At 42.1% G+C, this 19,717-nt stretch overlaps 1 protein-coding gene across 9 annotated transcripts in view; it reads left to right on the top strand.

Moving 5' to 3' along the window:
• Positions 1–19,717, top strand: part of Rgl1 (ral guanine nucleotide dissociation stimulator like 1) — a 255,408-nt gene that overhangs the window by 232,365 nt on the left and 3,326 nt on the right. For all 9 annotated transcript variants that reach the window (XM_063239711.1, XM_063239709.1, XM_063239708.1 and 6 more), the window contains 7 exons: positions 184–270; positions 1,372–1,404; positions 3,907–4,028; positions 6,112–6,201; positions 8,381–8,567; positions 12,426–12,680; positions 17,677–17,791. In XM_063239711.1, the coding sequence (XP_063095781.1) occupies positions 184–270; positions 1,372–1,404; positions 3,907–4,028; positions 6,112–6,201; positions 8,381–8,567; positions 12,426–12,680; positions 17,677–17,791 (889 nt within the window). The remainder of the gene's footprint in view (positions 1–183; positions 271–1,371; positions 1,405–3,906; positions 4,029–6,111; positions 6,202–8,380; positions 8,568–12,425; positions 12,681–17,676; positions 17,792–19,717) is intronic.

The raw sequence follows: 19,717 nt of genomic DNA, 5'->3' as shown, positions 1-19,717 counted from the left end.
TTCATGGCTTTGAAAGAAAACATTAGATTTTGAGTTCTTACCCTATTTGTCAGGGTTTTTGAAAAATCATAGTCATGGAGGTTAGTACTAATGGCTCCAACATCATCCTTGTAAGGGTCCATTTTTCCCAATGTGGAGGTTCCCGAAACCCTTAAAGATGGCTTTTCTCTGATTGCTCTTCAGGGTGTGATGCAGGGAACCGTACCCTACCTGGGCACCTTCCTGACCGATCTGACCATGCTGGACACTGCTCTTCAGGACTACATTGAGGTGAGCTGTGTGTGGGTAATATGTGGAATACTTCAGCCTGCTCACTGGATCTTCAGCAAAGAAATTCACTTCTATCAGTTTCAGTGGAGAGCTACTGTGCTGGATGCTAGGAAGAATACAGAGTGATACAAAAAGTAACACCACCAGTGGCTCAAAAGCCAATAGGAGGAATGTGACTTACAGAAATAGTAGCTATTCAAACGGAAATGCATGAGAGAATACAGTAGATCAACATTAGTTCCATAAGAGGGGATGCAATGAAAAGACCTCATGAAGCAATGGGTTTGAGCAAGACCTTGATGTTGAGTAGAACCCTGCAGGCGGAATTGAAGGAATAATGCAGAGTGGGTAAGGTGTGAGCCAAGTAAATTTCCAAGTCCTCCCCTTCCCCTTTGTATCCCTCCTTGTTCTGAGGCATGTACTCACGGTCTCTCTCTTGGGATGAGAAAAGTGGTGATACTTGTGAGTAGCAGTAATAAATTATTGAGTAGGAAAGAGATTTGATGTTTGAAGTGAGATTTGAATGTTACGTGTATATTTAAGTATATTCTACTTAGCTGCTTTTATTGTACACAACTGGAAAGAGCAGAAGTGACTTTGCTTTCACTACCACGACCTCCGGGTGGCCACGAGTGTCACAGATGTGTTCATTCACTTCACATTTCCTGAGCTCAGCCGCTCTTTCCGTCCTCTACTCCAGCTTATCTCAGGAAACACCCATCGGTGTTGGGGAATTTGAGGGAGGAATCTCAGATTTAGAGGTTACATCCAGCCTACAGAGGATAAGAGTGAGAGGGATGAAGAATTGAAACAACTTTTCATGGTGCTGTGTATGAGTGACTTCCCTTTTGATAAACCATTGACAATTTGGTTCCTGGTATGAGTCAGTGACCATCTGCTTTTGTTGCATTTGGTCAAGGGAAAAAGTAGAATGGAATAGTTTACTCAATCATTTTGTTTTTACTGGCTCTGCAAATAATTTTGGATTCTGACTTGTAATTATTTATCATTACTGTTTTAGTTATTTCAGACATTTTAAGAGAAGGCTGTCTGCCCTGCTCTACTATAAATAAAAAGAACGTTTTTGTTTATTTCTTTCAGGGAGGACTAATAAACTTTGAAAAAAGGAGAAGGGTAAGTAGAGCTCCTGGTTAAAGTTTTCCATTTTTCTTCATCTGGGCATGAAAAAATAAAAAAGTAGAAAATTAAGGCTTTATGTTGTTTGTTTGTTTGTTTGTTTTGTAGAAACAGGAAGAATTTTAAAAAATGCTTTTGAGCACTTACTCTGTGCTACTTTACGTTTGTGCCTACATTAGCCCCCAAGGGCCCATTTAAGGTCAGTTCAGCGGTGAGGAACTAGGACTGAAGAGGTTAAACAAGTGGACCAGAGTTACCTGATCCCAGAGCCAGCATTCAGATCTTATCAGACACTCTGAAGCCCATTAAGAAATTGTGTGATTTTTTCCCTTTTCTTCCTCTTTTTCACCCTATATGTAATAATCAATGTATTGTATATTTAGAAATTGCTATGAAAGTAGATGTGTTCTCCTCATAAATAAGTACTTTATGTGAAGTAATTTGTATGTTAGTTAAGTTGACTTAGCCATTCCACAATATATGCATGTTTTAAAACTTCGTGTTATATATACACTATGAACATACAGAATTTTTATTTTTCAGTTTTTCAATTTTTTTTTTTTGTTTTTGAGACAGGGTCTTGCTATGTAGTTCAGACTGGCTTTGAGCTCACTTTGTAGCCCAGGCTGGTCTTGAACTTGCAACAATCCCCTGCCTCAGCCTCCCAAGCGCTAGGATTACAGGGCGTGAGCTACCACACCTGACATTTTGTTTTTCAATTTTTGAAAAAAAGGTCATCCTATTCAGGAGAAAGGGTATGCTAAGAATAAATGACATAGAAGAATTAATAAAGCTGACTAACTGTTGCAGGCCTGTTTGGGGAAGGAGATAGTAAGTGGTCTTCACTGTTAGGTAGAGACAATTATTCTTTTTCCTTCTTGTCAGTATTAGAAGGGATGTTCAACATTAATTTGAGTTTTGTGTGGATAGAATAGTTCTGAGTTATGTTAAAAAAAAAAAGGTAAACCAAGTTTGAAAATTTGCTGTGGTTTTTGTGTCAGATGGTTTATTTAAGTAGATATTTAAATACTTCAGAGGAAAAGGAGTGAGCAAAATAACTTCACCCACAGTAATCACATTTTTTTTTTTTAGTAATTCATTTGTTCTTTCATCCCATAAATACTAATTGTATACCTAATGTGGGCATTCAGTCTGGGAATTGCAGCATAGAAAACCAGAACTCCTTGCCCTCATAAAATAATAATCTAGAAGGGCAATAGACAAACAAATAAGGGCTTAAGAGCACAAGTAGTAGATCTTAGAGAAGCATGTGGAAGGGGCATCTATCCCCAGTTTGTAGGATCAGGAAAATTTGCAAGAAGTGACATTGGAATTAAGACCAATGAGATACTGCAGGAGCTAAGCAGGCTGGGCTCATCAGTAATAGGACACTAACTCCAAACGTTAATTTTCTGTCTCTCATAGAGTATACTACCTTCTTTAGCATAATAAATATTCCTCCATCATACTGAGACCAAGGCCGGAGGTTCCTGGATGGAAATTTGAGACTCAGAGAATTTGCCAGTTCTTGAGTTTTTCTGTCATGTTCTGTAATGATATGCTTTGTAAACATTCAACTATGCCTCCACGGTAACCATCTTTGTTCTTTAACTATGGAATAAGCCTGGATGGTAATTTCTTCCCTTGTACGATGAAGATGTTAAACGTAAAGCTAAAGCTTATACCCATTACTGACTTTTTAAAAAAATCTGTTGAAGCATCTAAAGAGATATAAATAATTTTGAACATAATTATATACTTGCTTCTTTTGTGAGCTTTAGAAGATTTGGTTAAGTGATCTACTGGAGTAGTAAAAATCTAAGGATTCAGCAAATCTAAACATTGACCTTTATGAGCCTCTGAACTGTTTAGATAGTCAGGCCTTCCAAAACTTATTTATTGAGAGGGTAAGGGTTGAAGACATCGAGGATGGGGAACTTGGGAGCTTCTCGTCTTAAAGTATTTGTTTTGTTTATCTTCTAAGAAATAGAAATAGAAAAATTTCACATATTTTCTGAAGTACATACTTAAACCTTAAAAAAATAACTTCTAAAATGAAATTGGAAAGGAGGGAAAGGAAGCTGTTTATGACTCTCGGTAGTGACTGGTTTGGCTAACTTTGGTAACTTGTTTCATTTATATATGAATTTTCTCAAGGAGAAAAGAGGATTAAAAATGAAAATATATGAGGACTTTAGAGATTCAGAGTTTCAGAGTTAGGACCCCTCCACCCCTTTCCCCCGGGGCTGGGGTTTAAACCTAGGACTTTGAATACACTAAGCAAGCCCTTTACCACTGAGCTATAACCTCAGGGCTCACAGTTAGAATTTGGCAGAGTTCTCTAGCTATTTTATTTCTGCAGAAGGACTATTTCAAGGTTCTTGGATGGTTGTCTCTTTGTTTTATCCTAAGATGGTGTATTTTCATGTTGAAAAGTTCTATATTTGGTTGTCCATATTAGTCATTCATGCTTTCTTTTTGGTGTTCTGTTTACTTTAGGAATTCGAAGTGATTGCTCAGATAAAGCTCTTACAGTCTGCTTGCAACAGCTATTGCATGACCCCGGACCCCAGATTCATCCAGTGGTTCCAGCGGCAGCAGCTTCTCACAGAGGAGGAGAGGTAGGCCCCGCTGTGACTGTGAGGGAGGAGCTGGGGTGCAGTGAGAGGAACACAGGGCCGCAGGGCCGCTCACTCAGCAGCGCTTTGGTGGCAGCTACCTTGGTTTTCCAAGGAGTATGGTGTGGAGCTGATGCGATGACATCAGAAACACTTTCAGTATTGCTACGCATTTATCTTTGTAGCCCAGAACAAGCCCTTTGTTCTGCCTGTCTTTAGGATGCTCACCTGTGCGATGGTGTGAGGCTTAAGTAAACTCTGATTTGGGAAAGCATTGTTAGAATGCAAATGTTACTGTTCCTGGCACTCACACCACCCTGTTACCATGGTTGTCTCTTGTGTTAGCTGCAGGGAGCTTCCAGTCTAGGGACAGGGAAAGACTCATGAAGAATTGAAATACGATGGAAAAGTAAAGTGCTACAGAATCAACAGGCAAGAGGGGTTCATTTAGCCGAGGTTAGGAGAGGGAGCAGGGAAGATTTGTGGCCATTTCCACAGAGACTGGATTTTACTGGAGAAGAACATTCCAGACAGTGAACACAGGTAAAGGCCTGCTGGCCTGACAGACTTGGCGCTTGAAGAAACAGTTCTAACTGGTGTGGGTGGAACACAAGGCACAGGCTTGATGAGTATATAAAGGCACATTGACTCTAGTGCTTTGATTGGCCTAGTGGGGATTCAGGCCTTTCCTGTAGTCTGATGGATGGCAGAGTGGTCTGTGGGCCATTTGTAGTCCACTGGCTGTTTTTACATTTTTTAAAGGATTAGGGGAGGGGGCAGAAGGAGAACAATATGACGTGGGACAGTTATTTGAAATTAAAATTTCAGAATCCATAAATATAAATAAAGTTTTGTTGGAACACAGCCCATTCATTTACATCTTATCTACGGTTAGTTCATGCTGTAAAGCGAGAGTTGAGTGGCGGCAACAGAGCCCACATGGCCGGTAACCTAAAAACTTAGTATCCGCTCTTTCACACAAAATGCTTGCTATTCTCTGCAGGAGACTAGGGAGTTTCTTTGAAAGTTTGTCATAAGAGAGAGTGAAGTTGACAGCAAAGTAAGTATTTGTGGATGACAGGCTAGGTTTTAGAGGAACATTATGATTAGTTGGTGACAGTGTTTGGATTCCTACTCAGGTCCACCTGACCCTACAGTCTAAGCTCTCAAGGTGGTTGTGTAATGCTGGGCGCCCTTCCACCTCCCCTGTAACCATTGACATCTTCAGCCTGAACTAGAGTCTTTCAAAAAAGGCATGTTATCAGATATAAATCCTTCCTGTGCTTGTAGCAGTTGGATCTGCCTGGCCTACAGATGTCTGAATCTGAGTCTTTTGAATTTAGGATCTTTTGGCAATTGGGAATCATAGTTACAATCTTATTTATTTATTTATTTGGTTTGTTTTTGATACAGGATCTCACTGTGTAGTTCAGGCTGGTCTTGAACTCACTATGTAGCCCAAGCCTGCCTCGAACTTTCAGTAATCCTGTCTCAGCCTCCTGCGTGCTGGGATTATAGGTGTTCTCCACCATGCCCAGCCTACAATCATATTTATTTATTTTTACAAATAATATAATTATCTATGTGTAGTCACTGATGGTTAGATATTTTACAAAAATCTCCCTCATTTCTCTTAGATCAAAGTGAGGCGTGCACACACACACACACACACACACACACACACACACACACTTGTGTACACATAAAATAGTAGGAAAGAGAGTGTAGAGAAGAAATAGGATGGGGGACAGAGGGAGGAAGATTCTTACCCCAGCCTAGCCGTGGAGTGAGAATGGAATCTGCTTTTGCTGCGTGAAGTGCACATATGTATTTTGCATTGTATTTGCTGTGTAAGAAGTGTGCGGCCTCAGGCTGGGAGGGAAGGAGGGAAGAGGTGCACACTATACTTTATAAAATATGACCACCAAGTAAGTGTTCTCTCAGATACATGGTGGAACAATGTGGTCTGTGTCTTTCCTTTGACTAATCAGAGCCTTCCCCTAAAATGAAGCCAATAAGCAATGGGAATTTGAATCTGGTCCTCAGTTCTCAGACTCTGACCTCTTGAGTGCCCTCTCTCTCCCAGCTATGCATTCTCCTGTGAGATTGAAGCCGCAGCTGAAGCCAGCACCACCTCGCCCAAGCCTCGGAAGAGCATGGTGAAGAGACTCAGCCTGTGAGTGCCCCCGCCCCGGGTCTACAGAGTGGGGGAGAAGAAATGTACTCAGCAAGGCCCCCATGGGCCAAGCGAACATGAGCATTCACTTGAGCATCACGTAGGGAGTTTATCTTTGTGGAGAGCCTGAAACATTTGTTCAGTGCACTCGTTCTCCACCTCTCCTTCCTCTGGTGTGAGCCACTGTCATCCTAGACCACGACAGTAATGGCCTTGCTGTCTGTGTCCTGACCGTTCCTTGGTCCCAACAATTCATTCTCCACTGAAGAACCTAGGGATGTTTTCAATAACAGGTTGTGTCACTGCCTTTCTTAAAAACCTCTAATGGTTTTCTTTTACAACTTTAACTCGTAATCCTAGTTTTCTAGGCCCGCTTCCCTCCCTTATCATAGTCTTTGATCCCTAAGACCCACCACACAGCCTTCTGGTCCTTCATTGGGTACATGGGGCCTGCCCCTGCTTCAGGGCCTTTGGATCTGTTGTTCCTGTGGCCTAGTTTGCTCTTTTTTCTTGACTAGCTTCCTCAGATGGCAGCAAATGTTACCTCCTGAGAGAGAAACCTTGCTGAGGGTGCTGTCATTCTTGCTCCTGCTGGCTCTTCATGGCAGTGCATGCATGTGAGGACAGGAACTCATCTGCCCATTGTGCTCACACATAGCGGAGGAAAGGCCTTTCGCGGCCAACTTCATAAGCTTTGTCTCCCATTGAATAAAGTCCAAAGTCCTTAAGAATACAACAGTTATTTAACCATTCCGTTTTTATTTAAATCAACTATATTTTTCACTTAGAAGTGACTTTTTTTTCAAATTGTCTTCTCCTTCTTTTGTCAGAATGTCTTGCTCTGAAGTCCTATTTTTAATTTTTCTTGTATGTCTTTAACATTGTTAAACATACTTATTTTAATAGCATGGCTTATGGTAGACAAGCAAATATTTGTTCAGTGAATGAATAAATTACTAGTTTCTTTCTGAGAGTTCTCATACCCGAGGTTCTCAGGAACCTAAACCTGTTGTTATGCCTATTGACTCTGAGTGGAATGTTTTCTTGTGTGTACCGTGTAATGTCGTGTTGTAAGCTCATGTTTATCAGAGAATTCTCTGCAGCCTAGGTTGAAAGTATATTCCTCCAGAAAGATCCTTCCGTCCCTTACTGTCCTCCCTCCCTCCTCTTCATCTCTCTATTTCTTCTCCCCTGTGTGTCCTTGGCCTGAGATCCCCTAACTTCAAGACCATGTGGGTAGCAAATCAGAGTGACATGCCGGCCAAGCTCACATTTGATTTCAAGGGATGTATTTTTCTTCTGGCCAAGCAGGCCAGGACAGCTGTGTTTCCCTGATGTCTTCCTGTGTAACACATTTTTCTGGCCCTCTCTTTACTTAGAGGACAGCTCTTTGCCGCCCTGATCTTCTGTAAGAGATTTTGTTTCTCTGCCTTTTGTAAAGGAAGCACTTATCTTTGAGCCCTGTGTACACGTTAAAACCCATGATCAATGTGTGGCGTATGCATGTATGGAAATACCACACTGAACTACATAATCTTGGTATGTACAATTAAAACGTGAATAAAAACATTTTAATTCACTATTTTGCCAAGATTTGCCAATTCCCCAACAGAGCAGCTGCAGAATAGTTTTTGTGCTTCCAGTTTTCAGTTCCCCTTTCATTTATGGCCATAGGGATTTCCCTTCGTATCCTACGAGAACAGCTGAAAGGAGTGGTTATATTTCTTACACTAGCTGTCTTATAGAGGAGGGGGTTGAGCTGTTGTGGTTCACCAGATGATTGGAAGGAGAAGTCCTCCTCCTCAGCTTCTTAACAGCTTTGTGAAGTTTACTTTTCAGCCATGTGAGGTTCATTTTATGGTGGGAAGTTATAGGAGTGTGGTGGTGGTGGTGATATTTTGATCCTGTCAAAGTGCTCTGTAGACCATTAAGAGAGAAGAGCCTTCACCGAGAAAGACCCTGGATTTGGCAGCTAAACAATCATGCTCTCTGGAATAACCTTTGGGATAAGATATTTGCCACTGCGTGTTAGGAGCTTTATAGAAATGATTTTGTAAAATACTAATAGCAGTACTAAGTCATACAAGATCACCAAGGGCTTACTCAGCAAAAAGTGTTTGTTTAATCAGAGATTCCAGATTCATACCCATCCATGCGCTTGACATTTTGTTTTCTGCAGACTGTTTCTGGGGTCTGACATCATCACCAGCAGCACTCCCACCAAAGAGCAGCCCAAGTCTACAGCCAGCGGGAGCTCTGGGGAAAGCATGGACTCTGTCAGCGTGTCGTCCTGCGAGTCGAACCACTCTGAGGTGGAGGAGGGCTCCATGACCCCCATGGACACACCTGATGAGCCTCAGAAAAAGGTACACACACAACCCTCTTCATAATTCCTCATGCAGGCTTTTGACAAGGTTTTTGCCACCGAAGGAGAGTCTGCTTTCAAGGTCATTATGGTATGTTTTCAAAGGCAGGTTTTTAAGAGGTGGCAAATGCAGAACTCAATGTGGAACAGGTGGAAAAGCAGCAATCAGGTTGGTTTGTTCTTTGGCCTTTCAAATATTGTGGCACACTCTCACGTAAAGGAACTAAATGACTGACTCCTAACATAAGCCAAGCAGTACTTTAATCTGGAGAAGCAGCATTGCTTAGAAAGAATGAAAAGCCAGAATCAGAGATGTTGTATCAACTTCTTGGTTCCAGACTTCGTCTCAGCAAGGGTTTTGCCATTATAATATTGCACAGCAAATTGTTCCTAAGCCCAGTGACTTAGAACAGCAACCATTCATTCTCTCTCCTGCATTGAAGGGATTGGCTGCTTTGCCCTAGGCTAATTTTGTTTCTGATCTGCTCTACTTACCTCTCATTGTTTTTAGAGTAATAATTTTCCATAAGTACGCTGTTAGCATGTTAAGACAGATAAAGAAGAAGGCAAGCCCAACTCTGCAAGCATGTAGAAAGCCTTTACTTGCTTCATATCTACAGATAATCCATTGGCTAACACAGTCATGTGGTCAGATCCTACATAAATAGGTAAAGCAGGGCAGTATGCCCAATTTTTAGCAAAAGAACTGTGAAATAAATCACAGGGCAAACGACATGGACACAGAGAGGGCAAGGAATTGGTAATAGGGATATAATCTACCTTGTCTGAGATAAGTGGTAGTGGTAAGTGATAAAAAAATTCTTATAGGAAGTTTTCATTTATCATGGCTGCATAAATAAACAACAAGAAAACAAAATATCGGTCTTAATCTTGTATACACATCTACTTCAACCTACTGGTCAGGGAGCTTGGATCACAGAGGTCATCCTTGCTAGGACTAGAACTTACCTTGAGGGAGAATTTTGGCCACCATATGTGCTCAGTAGTGACTTCAGGCCTTAGCTTCCGCTTAGGTCAGTGAGGTTGGTAAGTGTTGGTAACAGTCCCATCACTTTGTGTCTGCTGCTCTGCAAGGGTACATGTGCATGGCTTTGTGTGGTGCTACTAGCAATACTGGTGATGTGAGAACCCTCCAGTGACCTTGTCACAAAGAAACGAATGCAGGAGTGGCTCCTATTCAGTGCCCGTCAGGCAGAGATGGCTCACATGCCCCCCCAGTTGGATTTCTCACTTTTCTGCTGAGAGGCCAGGGGATGCAACCTTTTATGCTCTGAACATGAAAGAAAAAGCTCTGCAAAACTGTATGGACTGGTTGTTCTCTCAGAAGACTCATTTCCTTAACCTGGAGTGCAGTCATTCTCCCATGTGTGACAGATAAATCTAGATTGGAGGGGCTGGGAATTTAGCTCAATGGCATAAGTTTCTGCCTGGCAAGCATGAGGTCATGAGTTCAATCCCCAGTACAAAAAAAAAATCTAGAATGGAGTCTTACGCACTTTGGAGCAGGTCGTTGTGCTTGGTAGACTCCGTAACTGACGGTGAATAGCGTGTGAAGGTGACCACGGAGCACTGCTCACTTCTTTTAGGAAGGAGATGGAATTGTGTTCCCATCTGGTGGCACAGAGGACATGTGCCTACGTTGAGATCCTCCCTTTAGGTCATGCAGATGCCCAGTGTGTGCTCTTTGCACACCCCTTGCTCTGTGTTGTTTGCCTCAACCTGGACCTACTGTTTAATTCTTGGGCAATTTATGACTTTTTGTTCTTTGGATTAATTTTAGTGTTGACTTTTGAGATTTAAATATGAGTGTTTAACTTGGATGCATGACATTCCTGGGGTGCAAAGTACCTGAACAGTCCCTAGAATGACTCATTTCTCCTGCTTAGGGCATAGCTGGGCCCGATTGCCCTCCACCACCCGCTTTCGGCTGCCCACAGGAGACACTGTGAGGTCGTTCCCTTTACAAATGAAGTGTAATCTGTATTCTTTTTCTTCATTCACCTGATCACAGTTTCTGAACATTTGTGTTCACAGTTGCTCCTCTCTGTGTGAGTTCTCACTAAGAAGGGTGCACGGGTTCATCAGGAGGTCTGTTTATAACTGCAGTACCACAGCCACTCTCAAGGCTTTATCTTAATCATAAAAGGTAGAATCATAGAAATCCAATGAAAAAAAATAAAGGTAAAAATGCACTAGTATTTGGAAGATGGATATAACTTGAGTGTACTATTAAAATTATCCACCATCACCTCTCAAATTGAGCTACTCAGTTGATTCACTAGGGAAGATACAAAAAAAGAGAGAAAACCATGTTTTGGTGGGTACAGGTGCTCCTGCATGTCAATTGTCGCATCAGCTTACTGGCTCTAGTTAAACAAAACATGCAGTAGAAGTTAATGTACAGTTATGGTACAGGAAAAAGTAGCCCCCAGGACATAAGATAAAGTAGACTTTATTTTACTTAGAAGCCAGATTATCAGAAAGCTAAACTCGTGTACTGTATCCATGAAAGGGCAGGTGAATATGAAAGAATTTAATGTTATTTTAAAAGACTTTCAGAATAATTATAAGATTAATGTGGTATAATGTATTTTTAACTCATTTCAAGAGGTTCTAATTTTCTCTATAAAGGTGAATTTAAAATGGTTCAATTTAATAATTTCTTTAGGGTGAAATCTTAGTGAGTTTTAACATTCCTTTCTTTGGTAATTTTTTGTTGCATGTTGATAGATATATGGTTAATCGGAAATGTACATTAACTGTAGCACCCCATTTCTCAGTTGTCCTGGATATGTGGGCTGCTAAAAGGTGCTGCATGGTGAGTGCTTTATTACAGTAAACAACATATTGCCACTAATCCCTCCTGACATACTAAAAAATTTCCTTTTCACTCAGAACATTTATTCTATGTTCTTGACAATATATCTTTTACAGTAATTAAAATTTTGAAAATTTTACCATAGTTTTTGATCATCCCTGTGTGGACTGTGAGCATGCGTGTGGTTGGTGGTAGAGCAGATGTGGCAGAGCCAGTCAGACATGGTACTCCCCTGGTCAGATGCCTGATTTCTCTGACTCTTACTGTCTTCATCTTTATGATGCTCTGTGTTTTGTTCATGTGACAGTTGTGAGATCTAAATGACATAAAATAGGTGAAAACATGCTACCAACATCACAGTGCTACACGTGCCGAGGTAATGACACATTAGGTTAATTCCCCATGTTTTCTTCTGTAGCAGACTGAGCCCTGGCTGTGCCCTTGCTCAGTGGGTGACGGTGGGTGTCAGGGAACAGGGGTGCGCATCCTGGTGGAACTGTCAGCTGGCTGTGTGAGCCTGGAGCCTGTGTTCCCCATGAGTCTCGGGCTCCTGGGCATTAGAAAGGGAATAGGGCCAGGTGATCCCCCAGGGTGTTTTCCGCACTAACAGTCCATGCAGAGATACACAATATGTGGTCTTTATTTTAGAAACTTCCAAAAAATACAGCCATTTGTTTTCTACTACAAAATCTGATGGTGGAGTTAGGACAGGACCATCTCCATGGCGATGTTGAGAACTGCGGGGGCTCAGGGCAGTGAGACTGAAACGCTGGGAAGCTGGTCTGCAGCCCTGGAAGCTGCTGCCACCTGCTGGTTGATGCCCATAAGAACAGCTAAAACTAAGACGATGAGAAAAGCAGTCTCCTGTGATAATGACTTGAGTTACCCTCAATCACTGAAAGGCATCTGCCATAGGAAGTGTGTTTATTGGTCTTGGTATCTACTTCTGCCTTGAAAGGAGATGTCTGTTGGCCCAGATGCTAATCGGTGTTTTCTTCTGGGATGTGTTTACTCTTCCAGCTCTCTGAGTCCTCCTCATCATGTTCCTCTATCCATTCCATGGACACAAATTCCTCAGGGATGTCGACCTTACTCAACCCCCTCTCTTCCCCGCCGTCCTGCAACAACAACCCCAAAATGCACAAGCGCTCTGTCTCTGTGACGTCTATTACCTCCACAGTGCTGCCCCCCACTTACAACCAACAGAGCGAAGACACCTGTATCATCCGCATCAGCATAGAAGACAACAATGGCAACATGTACAAGAGCATCCTGGTAAGGAGCCCCGGGCGCCGCGGAGAGTTCCGTGTAGGCTGGTCCTCCACGCCCATCAGCCACTCCGACTGATAGATCGTAGCCATCTGAGGAAGGTGTATTTTGTGCTATTATCTGTTTGTTTCTTCTTGGTAGTACTTTAAAGGTAATGATATACAGTGTATTAATTATTACTATTCTCATATGGTTAGGAAATTTTGTTTATGTACAGATACTAAAATCACCACAGGTACAGATAAATGGTATATTTATATAAAGATATATCTGCCAACAGTGCATATAGGATGTAATTGTTATATCTTTTTTTTTTAATCGGTACCGGGGATCAAACTCACAACCCCTTGCTCGCAAGGCAGGTGCTTATGCCACTAAGCTAAATCCCCAGCCCCAATTGTTATATCTTAAAAAGTACTAGCACTTATTTATCCAGATCAGCGCCAGCCTTTTTAGATTGTTTGATATGGGTGAATGTATAAATGTGCCCCCACAAAGGCTGCCACTGCCCCACACCTTCTTACAAGTTTTCCTGTGTGTGGATTTATAATTGAATTAACATGCATTCTCAGGAGTGTAGTCCCTGGTGGGAGATTTTTGTCCTTTATTCATTTGGATCAAACTTGGCTACTGAAGTGGATGATTGAGCTGGAAATATAGATCCATGAGGTACTAGGTTTATAAATAAATGAAGCTGTTTTTGGGCTTATAATAAAAACTGTGTTCTTCCGTATTTTCAGAAGTATTTTTAGTAAGGAGTCTTTAAAGTACATAATGGAGTCTCTTACAGTGAACCTTAGGTGTGTAAGGTTGAGAATAGTTAGTGTAAAATCAGACTCCTTAATTTATAGGACTTACATGTTGAAAACAAGACTCTTCTTTATAAGAACAATCCTCCAGCTAATCCTGCATCTCTCTTTGTTTTTATCATTTGCCTCTTTGAGGGGACAGGGAGAGCAAACTGAGGTCTTACTGTGACATAGTAGTGTGAGCACTGTCTTAACATTTCAGAGAAAGGCTTTTCTAAAGCATTCAGTCAACAAAATAATTACTGAACATTTGTTGCCTACTAGGCAATTGGTCAGGCTTTAAAGATGGGGAGATGAATAAGACGTTTCTGCTTTTGAGGAACTTATGATTTAAAATTGCAGATCATAAAGCATTATTCACAGTGCACTAAATGCTCTAATAGTGGTCAGACCAGCCTCAAAATGGTCTTATGGCCCACACAAAGGAGTTCGTGTTAATCCTATAGGCAATAGGGTCTTGTCAAAGGTTTAAGTAACAATCACATCTATTCCTTAAAAAGCAAGTGACTTTGACACTGAGAAGTGTTGCTGGAGTGCAGGGCTGGATTTAGACAGGAAACCAGTTAGGAAGCTGCTGTCATCTTCCATGTAGGGGAGGAAAAGTGCTTGAACAAGGTCGTGTGGCTGGTGACCATACAGAAAACTTCTTTGAGGTATTGTTGTCAAATCTGTTAGTTGTTGAGCTTCTGGTTATTGTTGTGGGGCATGGAGCAAAGGATGCTGCCCAAGCAGGATGGTGTATTATGGCTCTTTCAAGTGAGATGCAAACTACCAGAAGAGATTTGGGGTGATTTAAGTCAGAGACGCTGCTAGGACATCTAGACAGTAGTGTCTAATAGAAGGTTAGAAACATGGGTGGGTACAGAGCTGCTGCTGGAGACACACCGGGACCCATTCAGCCCCGCGTGGCTGCGGCCATGGGGAGTGAGTGTAGGATGAAGCACAGCTTAACTGGTCAAGGGTGAGGGCTGCCTGGGGGAGCACCAGACAGGAAGGGAGCAGTGGGGAAGTCAGGGTCATCAGGGTTCGTGTTGCCCTGTTAGCACGATCTGTTTACATGGCTTCTCTTCCATATGCCAGCCAGAGAAGTAAGTTCTGCCTGTACAGCTCCATGGTATTTCTGGATTAGAGCATAGGTTTGTTTTGTGCCCCAAGCATGTGGGACATGCCATCAGGCTGTGTTCTGCTCTGCCTGGGGAGACCTGTGAGGAAACCCCTTCTGCCCAGAAGAGTCTTGGATTCCTGACTGTGTTGCGTGAGTATTGGGAGCGTAGTAACAGCCGATTCCCAGATTCTGCCTTCCTGAGCTTGAGGCCGCCCTGGGGGAAGCAGGCCTTCGCTCTCCTTCCTGCAGCCCTTGACGTTGCACTCGGTGGTGCCACTCGCCTCCTAAAGGTCCTCCCTTGGCCTCATCCTGAGAGACAGCATGCTGCTTTAGGGGTCTTACACAGGGTTAGGCCTTCTAAAGAGAAACTCGGCTCCACAGGAAGTCCTTTCATGAAAGTTATTTCACCTACCAGCGAGAGAAATAATTTAATCCAGGCTTAACCTAGAGTAGCAGGTCCCAAACTTTTTGGTCATAGGAAAAGTGAGAAAAGATATTGAATATCCTTGAAAAAGTATCAAATATCCAAAGAGGTTTAGGCTACATGGCTTCTACACATTTACATTTACCATATTAAATACTAAAACTGGAAAATGTAAAAAAAAAAATTATAATTAAATTTATAAAATTACAATAACATAACAGCACATTGCATATTAATGTAAGCAATATTTTTAGTGAAAAAATATCTATGTTTCTGAAAACTGTTGAGTGAGGTGAGTAGCTTTGGTTTTGCAAGTTCTCTGGGATGTTTACTGAGATGCTGTATTTTGGTTGCAGTATACAATGAAAATTTAGCTTCATGCAGGTGTGGAGTTGGAAAAGGGAGGAATATTTAAATGCATTTTCAGATAATTACAGGTATTGTGGGTCAAGATTAATAAAACTCATAGTTTTGACTGCTTTCTCAAAGCATTCTTATGAGTACAAGTTATTGATGAATGTAGTCATATCAATATAGCCCTGCAGTAGTTTCTGCTAAAGAGACAGCAGATCATCCACGATTGCTTTTGTAATCACAATGCAGGTGTCAATACAAGTGGAGAGACAAGCATCTCAAACAAGCATTATGAAAAGAATTTTGGGTCCCCTCAAAGATTTCAGGGATTGCAGAGGCCCTGCATTTCCCATTGAGAACTGTTGGTCTAGAGAACTTGCTTTGTAGAAACTGCTCACGTCTCTTATTTTATATTCTTCTCAACTTCTCAGTGACTATAGACAATGGCCTCCAACCACCATACCACCCGTCACTCTTTCTAAATGATATTTCTCGCCAGAATGCCAATCACAGTCAGAATCCTGAGATCCCTTAAGATTGCAATATTCATGGACATGGGGGTGCATGATGTCAGTGTCTAACTGTCATTTATCACCATGCCACTCAGTACAGTAACCACTAGCCACACGTTGCAACCAAGCATTCGAAATGGGAATACTTTGTACCCCAGTACCCCAGCCTGGGGATGCATGACTGAGCTGTTCAGACTAACTGTACCCATTCATTCCCCACATAACTTTTATAGTACAGAGTAATAAATACCACGTAAAGCCCTTGGGCACTGTCCTCATTTTACAGCCTGGCTTTTCCTCAGTGTTCTAACAACTTAGTGGAATACTCACCCCTAAGTAGTGTCCTGTTTTCTTTAGTTTTATGCTGCTAGTTCCAGTTAAACCACTTTGGGGAGAATGTCTTTTAGACTATCAAGAGCATATTTTTCTCCTCTAGGATTGTGTGCACCCATTTTTTCCCTTGTAAATAGATATGGCCGATGTTCTGGTAATAGAAAATGAACAGGGTCTTTATTGCACACAAGGACCCTATTGTAATCCATGCTGTTTATTGAATCACAGACACCAGCTGCTGTCAGATCAGAGGGAGCCATCCAAATCACGCCATCCTTGATTCCCAGTGACAGTTTCTGGGTAGAAATTAGCCTCTGTGTGTGTGTAGGGGCGTGGTCTTTCCTCGATCCTCTTACCTCCTGATGAGGACAATTTGATTTTTAAGAATAATCTGTTTTCCTTTACTTCTTTTGCATTTGAAAAAATCACTCACAGTGTGTACACAGGCCAGCCCTGAGCCCTTACCAACGTCTTGCTGGTGGTTGGAGATGAAGACAAAGTCAGACTTGGGAATGAGGGCACCTTTACTTAGAAGCCAAATCTTATTAAAATGTAACATATATACAATTGTGTACACAAATATTACACATTCAGTTATTTTAATTTTAATAACAATGCATATCTGTATAACTGCCACCCCAATCCAGATAAGAAACATTTCTGTTCTCTCAAATTCCTAATCCCTTTAACCTAGAAATTAGTTTTCTAATGCCACAGATTTTTTTGTTTGTTTGTTTTTGAAAGAATAAGCTCTACCAGTATATAATCCTCTGCTTGGTTTCTTTTGCTTGACAGGAAGTTTTTGAGATTTGTCTACATTGTCACACACGCCCCTTGGTTCACCCATGCTCAGAAGTATTCTGTAATGAATGCGTTATAATTCCTTTCTCAGTGCTCTTGTTGGAGATTCAGCTTCATTTTCATTATTGGCTTTTGTGAATAAATACACTGTGAATACTTGTGTACACATCCTTTGTGGAGTTACATGTGCACTTTTTTAGTAAATACATAGAAATGGGATTAGTGGACCATAGGGTCGCTTATACTACTTGAAAGGACAAAAGCGGGGAGCTGTAGCCTTTCCTTCCCGCTGGTTGTAAGCAGTGTCACAGCCCTAGCTCTACGCGTGAGAATCATCTTGGCCCAGGACTGGTGATGCTTTACATTTTTCATGTGTATTTCTTGTTGGAACCTCAACCAGTGTGTGGGACAATGTAAGTGTTCTTCCATTTGGACAGGGTACCATGACTCCAAGACATCAGGTGACTTCCATCATCTTTTGGCTAAAAGGCTGGTGCCAGGAACAGAATTCAGGAGTCTGACTCTTGGTCTTGTTCTTATACCTCTTGTTCATCTTCCTAGAGAGGCATGCACAACACAAACTATCAGGGAAGAGAAGGTCAGGAGGACTCACTCAGGAAACACAAAGCAAAATCATTCACAGATGCATTCACTGTCTTTGCAGTTAACGAGCCAGGATAAAACCCCTGCCGTGATCCAGCGAGCAATGCTGAAGCACAACCTGGAATCGGACCCCGCCGAGGAGTATGAGTTGGTGCAAGTCATCTCGGAGGACAAAGGTGGGCACGTGTTCCTTCTTGTGACTGGTGCCAGCAGCATGTTCAGAGCTCTTCCTAGACACTCAAGGCAAAAAAGGGATATAAACTTTTTTTTTTTTTTTTTTTTTGTCTTTTTCATTTTTATCGGTACCGGGATCAAACTCACGACTGCCTGCTTGCAAGGCAGGCGCTTATGCCGCTGAGCTAAATCCCCAGCCCCGATATAATCTTTTGTTGGAGCCTACAGGTGGCTTTTCACCATGCAAGGGTGATCACCTCACTGTAGTCAGTGTCCAGCTGCTTTCTCCCACTCACCAACTCTTGTTCTCCTACAGTTCTGCTCGGAGGTCTTCTGCCTGTTCCTTGTATACTTCTCATCAAGCAGTTTTCTAGGAAGAGATTTCTCCATGTGGGAGAGGCAGGATGTAGGTGGGAATCTGCTGGGTCTCCACAGATGGCTATACACTTCTTTTCTTGGACAATGTGTTTCTCAGTTATGCATGAAGTTAAAGGTTAGCAGTCTGTGTAAGAGTTTCTCATTATTTCAGTGAATCATTTATAAGAGCCTTTATGATAGTACATATTTGTTTATGATGTTTTATTTATGGTACATATTTTTGATGATCAAGTAACATAAGCTTCTTCATTTTTTTTTTTTTTTCTTTTTGAGATAGGGTCTCACTATGTGGTTCAAACTGGACTTGGGCTCACTTTGTAGCCCAGGGTGGTCCTGAACTTGGAACAGTCTGCCTGCCTCAGCCTCCTGAGTGCTGGGATTACAGGAGTGCACCACCACAACCGGCTTCAAGCTTCTATTTTTAAGTTTCTTTACTTCACTCTTATTGAGGCAAAGAGTTGATGGTCTGTGAAATGTACCAGTAATCTCAATAACCCATTATTTAAAGAAATTCCTTTTATGAAGCCTCTGTGGACAAATAATCATCCTTGCAGGTATCTATTTGCTAATTTGAATGGGGTCTGTTTTTTGAGAGGAGGAGACAGGGCAGTAAATAATTTCTTTGTTGTACCATTGAGTAACTCACAATAAGTTCCCTGTCCAAGTGGAGAAGGAACAGCACCTATTGTTGACTTGAGGCCAGCGTTGTGTTCCATGGGCCCAGCATGGCCCCTTGTGTGTTAATGGAGAGTACTACTCACCATGAAGGGGTGCCCTTCTCCCCGGGAATGATAAGAAGTAGGCAGTGTAGTAGACGGGTAAGAACAGGATTCATACTGCATCTGCCCAGCAGATCACCAGGCCTCTCCGAATCAGGCTTAGAGAGCAGTGGCTACAATTACAAAAGTGCCTTTTCCTGGAAAATAAAAGATACAACCTCTGAGAAAACCCTTTTTTACTTACCCCTGGAGGTTTTCTTGTTCATTTAGCTGAGCTTTAGGTTGTATGCAAAACTTTCTCAATCATAACTTTTTAATGAAGTTACAGTTAAAACTTGGGCTTATAAAAGTAGACCCAGAAAGTAGTCCCTTGCGATTTGCCAGGTGTCCTGTAAGGTGGCACAGTGGAGCCAGTGGGTCTGAAGGTGCACAGGTCCCAAGGTGCAGCTGTGTGGTCTTGGGCAAGCTGCCTGCCCTCACCAGACTACCAACCTGTCTTAGTTAAATGGAGACCGTAACCCTCTGCTTTCTCATACATTACCAGGAGACTCTGAAGGCAGCAGGAAATAATATACCTGGGAGTGATTTGAGGAAGTGCTCAGTGATACAGGACATGGAGGAAACCCCGGGAATGTGTGGGCAGAAGCACAGGGACACTGTGAGGAGGCTGCTGTTTACGGAGTGTCTGTGGCGGAAGTGTACCAGGGCTGTGTAGACCCTGATCGAGTGGATCCTGCCATAAGGTCTCATGCTTACTTAAACCCCACTTAACCTGGTTCCAAGGCAGGTGCCTCAGCTGCTCACCTCCACAACCCCCTTCTACAAACTAAA

The sequence above is a fragment of the Cavia porcellus genome, unplaced genomic scaffold (assembly GCF_034190915.1).
Source record: "Cavia porcellus strain 051 isolate PalLab524CR breed Dunkin Hartley unplaced genomic scaffold, mCavPor4.1 scaffold_29, whole genome shotgun sequence".
NCBI classification, from domain to species: domain Eukaryota; kingdom Metazoa; phylum Chordata; class Mammalia; order Rodentia; family Caviidae; genus Cavia; species Cavia porcellus.
This window is presented reverse-complemented; position numbering and strand designations above follow the sequence as displayed.